Source organism: Galeopterus variegatus, unplaced genomic scaffold, assembly GCF_000696425.1.
Source record: "Galeopterus variegatus unplaced genomic scaffold, G_variegatus-3.0.2 Scaffold12508, whole genome shotgun sequence".
In the NCBI taxonomy this organism is placed as follows: domain Eukaryota; kingdom Metazoa; phylum Chordata; class Mammalia; order Dermoptera; family Cynocephalidae; genus Galeopterus; species Galeopterus variegatus.
The window spans coordinates 1,635-6,170 of record NW_007738619.1 but is presented as its reverse complement, the minus strand read 5'-3'; the positions used below and the strand labels follow the sequence as shown (position 1 = coordinate 6,170).

The following is a 4,536-nucleotide window of genomic DNA, read 5'->3' as shown; positions in this document are numbered from 1 at the left end:
GGGTGTGGAGAGAAGGTAATGCTCCTGCACTGTTGGTGGGACTGTAAATTAGTACAACCACATGGAAAACAGTATGGAGGTTTCTGAAACAATTACAGATAGATCTTCCATATGATCCATCAATCCCTTTTCTGAGTATATACCCAGAGGAATGGAAATCATCATGTTGAAGGGACAAATGCACTCTCAGGTTCATCACAGCTCTGTTTACCATAGCCAAGATATGGAACCAACCTTAACATTCATTCATGGATGAGTGGATAAGGAAATTTTGATATACATACACCATGGAATACTATGCTGCCATAAGAAAGAATGAAATACTCCCATTTGCATCAACACGGTTGAACCTGTAAAAACTTATGTTGAGTGAAATAAGCAAAGCACAGAGGGATAAATACCACATGTGCTCACTTGCATGTGGGAGGTAAGAGAGAAAGAAGGAAAGAAAGAAAGATCACAATAGTGGATTGCCCTTGCAGAGTGGGAGAATATTCCTTGGCCAACAAAGTGGATTGGGGGGAGGTAAGGGGGAAGGTGAGGACGTTGGGGATAATTGGGTGGTGCATACGGGGTAAAAATGCAATTTCTGGTAATGGGTATGCTGGCAATATGAAGCTGGCCCTCACATAATGGGCATGAGGGGGTGACAATTAGCTTTGTATCTCATGAATATTCATACTGAAAATATAAATTAAAAAAAATCCACAGGAAGGAATCAAAAATAGTAAAGAAACAAGATAGAAACTAGAAGTAAAGAAACAAAAGTGCTTACTTCAATTTATATGAGGTTCAAGTCCAGGAAAACCAAACTGTTGGGATAGAGGTTGGAGTGATGTTAACTTGGTTGACTTAGGGGAGCAGTTACTGACTGGGAAGGTGCATTGGGGAAGAATCTGGAGAACCTGAAATATCCAGTAGTTTCATCTGCATAGTGAATATACACACTATATATAAAAAAAGAAAAAAACAGAAGGAAACACAAATTTATCTCATTTAAGTAACATAGATTTATCTTTATTGGTTTTCCTCTAAAAGCAAAGAAAATTTTATGTCACTTTACTCACCAGGGAAGCCCCTACCCTCCTACTGGCTCTTTTCACACTGCTGCACTCACCAGGGGATTTGCATATTGTCCCCCTAGGGAGGACATTCCCCTGCAAGTCTGAGATAAAAGCTCAGCTCTAACCTTGCCTTGACTTATCAGGACTCCTCAGTTCAACTTCTCAAAATGAGGTTCCCTGCTCAGCTCCTGGGGCTGCTGATGCTCTGGATCCCTGGTAAGGGCGGAAGAGAGATGAGGAAGGAGTATGGGTTGGGAGGGTGAGCTCCAGGGCATTTTCCTCTAAACACAAAGAAAATTTTATGTCACTTTACTCACCAGGGAAGCCCCTACCCTCCTACTGGCTCTTTTCACACTGCTGCACTCACCAGGGGTTTTGCATATTGTCCCCCTAGGGAGGACATTCCCCTGCAAGTCTGAGATAAAAGCTCAGCTCTAACCTTGCTTTGACTTATCAGGACTCCTCAGTTCAACTTCTCAAAATGAGGTTCCCTGCTCAGCTCCTGGGGCTGCTGATGCTCTGGATCCCTGGTAAGGGCGGAAGAAAGATGAGGAAGGAGTATGGGTTGGGAGGGTGAGCTCTGGGGCACCATTGCTTCCCATGTGTGATTTGTGCACATGTGAGATGTGCACATCTTGTCCTCCAGGATGGGACATGTGATGTTTAGATCTATGAGAGTGAGAAAGATTCCAGAAGGAGCAAGAACCTCTGCTCTGGCGAAGACTATGACACAGAGAGTGGAAGATGGTATAGGTGACTTCTAGAGAGACTTTATGTCTTTCAGTTGTCTGTTAAATTTTGAAATTTGGCAATTTTTAGCATATGAATCAAAATCACACAAAAATTAGTTAGCTGGAAATAAATAATAGAAGGAATTTATTAAAAATGCCTATAATATCTTTACTACTTTGTGCTTCTCTATTATTCCTTTAGGATCCAGTGGGGATGTTGTGATGACGCAGACTCCCCTCTCCCTGCCTGTCACCCCTGGAGAGCCGGCCTCCATCTCTTGTACGGCTAGTCAGAGCCTCCTACATAGTGATGGAAATACCTATTTGAATTGGTACCTGCAGAAACCAGGCCAGTCTCCAAAGCTCCTGATCTATAAGGTTTCCAACAGGTTTTCTGGGGTCTCAGATAGGTTCACTGGTAGTGGATCAGGGACAGATTTCACACTTAAAATCAGCAGGGTGGAGGCTGAGGACGTTGGAGTATATTACTGCATGCAAGGTACAAAAACTCCACCCACAGTGATACAACTCCGAACACAAACCTCTCTGCTTGGCATGGTCCAGCTGCCCACATTCGCGGCTTGTCTGGGAGAGCAGCCCAGCAGATTTTCTAAGTCTCTGAAAGAGGAAGTTGTAGGAGAACTCAGGGGAATAGTTTGCTGCTGGGTCTGTGGGCCATGAGACCCTCAAGCACACTCCAGGCACCACCTGTTAAGGTGTTATCAGCTGCAGCAGCCTTACCTGTCATAAGTATCAGGAGAAGGAGGTGGTTCAGGGGTCCTGTGAGTAAATAGACTTGATGGAAGGGACAGGGGAATGAATTAACTCCTGTCAATTTAATTTTATCAACATTCCAGCCAAAAAGTAACACTGATTTGTGGCAATACATAATGAATACATGTTGGAGCTTAGCAGTTTTTGGTATATTTTAATGATGATATTTGGAAATATTAATAAATTAATATTTTACCACTTCCCTAACATGCTACTTCCCCTGATTTGTCTGAGGTTACTATCCTTGACCTAGGAGATAAGGACTCCAACCCTGAGATAACATCCAGGGCTTGAAGCTGACCAGTCCACCAGCTACAGACTTAATGTAGGTGAAACACCCAATCCATCATGGGACCCTGATCTCTGACTCAGACCATCTGCTGATCCCAAGCCTCCCCCTTTTCTTGCAGTACAAAAACCCTTACCTCATCTTCCCGCCCCTTCCCCTTTATGAACCCATAACAGACATGAGAAGGAAGGATGATTTTAGGCCGGCCATCGCCTGGACACCAGTTATCTAAATAAACCTTCCTATCCTTGCACCAGCTTTTGGAATTTTGAGTCTTTTTTTTTTGTGTGTGTGTGTGTGTGTGTGTGTGTGTGTGTGTGTGTGTGTGTGTGTGTGTGTGTGTGAAAGGGCAAGCCGAGCCTGGTTTGCTGGTAACACTAGTGCACTGAGAAGGGCTTTGGACCTGTAATCATAAAAGATTTAGTGAAGTCTGCGCAAAGAGACCTGAGGTCATGTCACTCAGTGATAGCCAGACTGAGATGCTAAGGAGACCTTCTGAAACTCATTCTATCCCAAGAGGCAGGATAGCAGAGACCACATGGCTGTGTTTGAGAAATGTAACATGCAGTGATGTGCTAACTGGAAGGCCCAGCATGGCTTACACCAAGAGAGGAGCAGTGGGGATGAAGACCAATGTCCATGACTCAGACATATATTAAGGATGTTCTGTGCAGCCTTGAGGAAATAAAAATTACTTTGAGCCTATGGGAGATTTCTGCCTCCTGGTTTGCTGGTAACTCTAGTGCACTGAGAAGGGCTTTGGACCTGTAATCATAAAAGGTTTAGTGAAGTCTGCACAAAGAGACCTAGGTCATGTCACTCAGTGATAGCCAGACTGAGATGCTAAGGAGACCTTCTGAAACTCATTCTATCCCAAGAGGCAGGATAGCAGAGACCACGTGGCTGTGTTTGAGAAATGTAACATGCAGTGATATGTTAACTGGAAGGCCCAGCATGGCTTACACCAACAGAGGAGCAGTGGGGATGAAGACCAATGTCCATGACTCAGACATATATAAAGGATGTTCTGTGCAGCCTTGAGGAAATAAAAATTACTTTGAGCCTAAGGGAGATTTCTGCCTCTATCCTCCTAACAAACTCAGACATCAGCAAATGTTCCATGCAAACCACTGGCCATGTGTAGATTTTGCCTTGTGCAACCCCTGAGGCTTAGCTGGATTTCCCTTTCCCAGAAGGGTTCCTATGCCTGTGCCAAGGCAGAACTTGTGTCCAGATGGAAATTTGTGAAATATCGCAGGAGACAAAATGTCAGGTCAGCATTTGCTCAACTAGACAGGGTTCTTTTCACTCTGGTATCTTAGATCACCTAGACATCACTTTCTTCCCTGTATTCTCGTGTTATTAATATATAGCTTTTGTATTTTATTATTTTAATCTTTAGTACCTTTTGCAATGGCTCTTGTGGCTATTCTATACCTATATTTTTATACCTGAGAATGAAGATTCCTTGCATTTTTTAATCTAAACAACGTTTTAGAGGTGACAATGTTGCTACTATATTGCTATATAAAAGAAAAATGTTTTCAAACAAGAAAGAAATGCATTATTTTCATAGTACGTGGCAAATACTTGAAAATGATACTGATTCCTACCTTGTAGAAGTAATGCTATAGAAAATATGTGCTTTAATATATTATGTTTAAAATGGTTATATAAG

General features: G+C 42.8%; 1 gene segment (V, D, J or C); it reads left to right on the top strand.

Annotated features, from left to right (window-relative positions):
• The first annotated feature begins 1,545 nt into the window (after positions 1-1,545).
• Positions 1,546-2,476, top strand: LOC103581178. The segment is given in 2 exon segments: positions 1,546-1,594; positions 1,998-2,476. Coding segments are annotated over 2 exon segments (528 nt in total).
• The last annotated feature ends 2,060 nt before the right edge of the window (positions 2,477-4,536 follow it).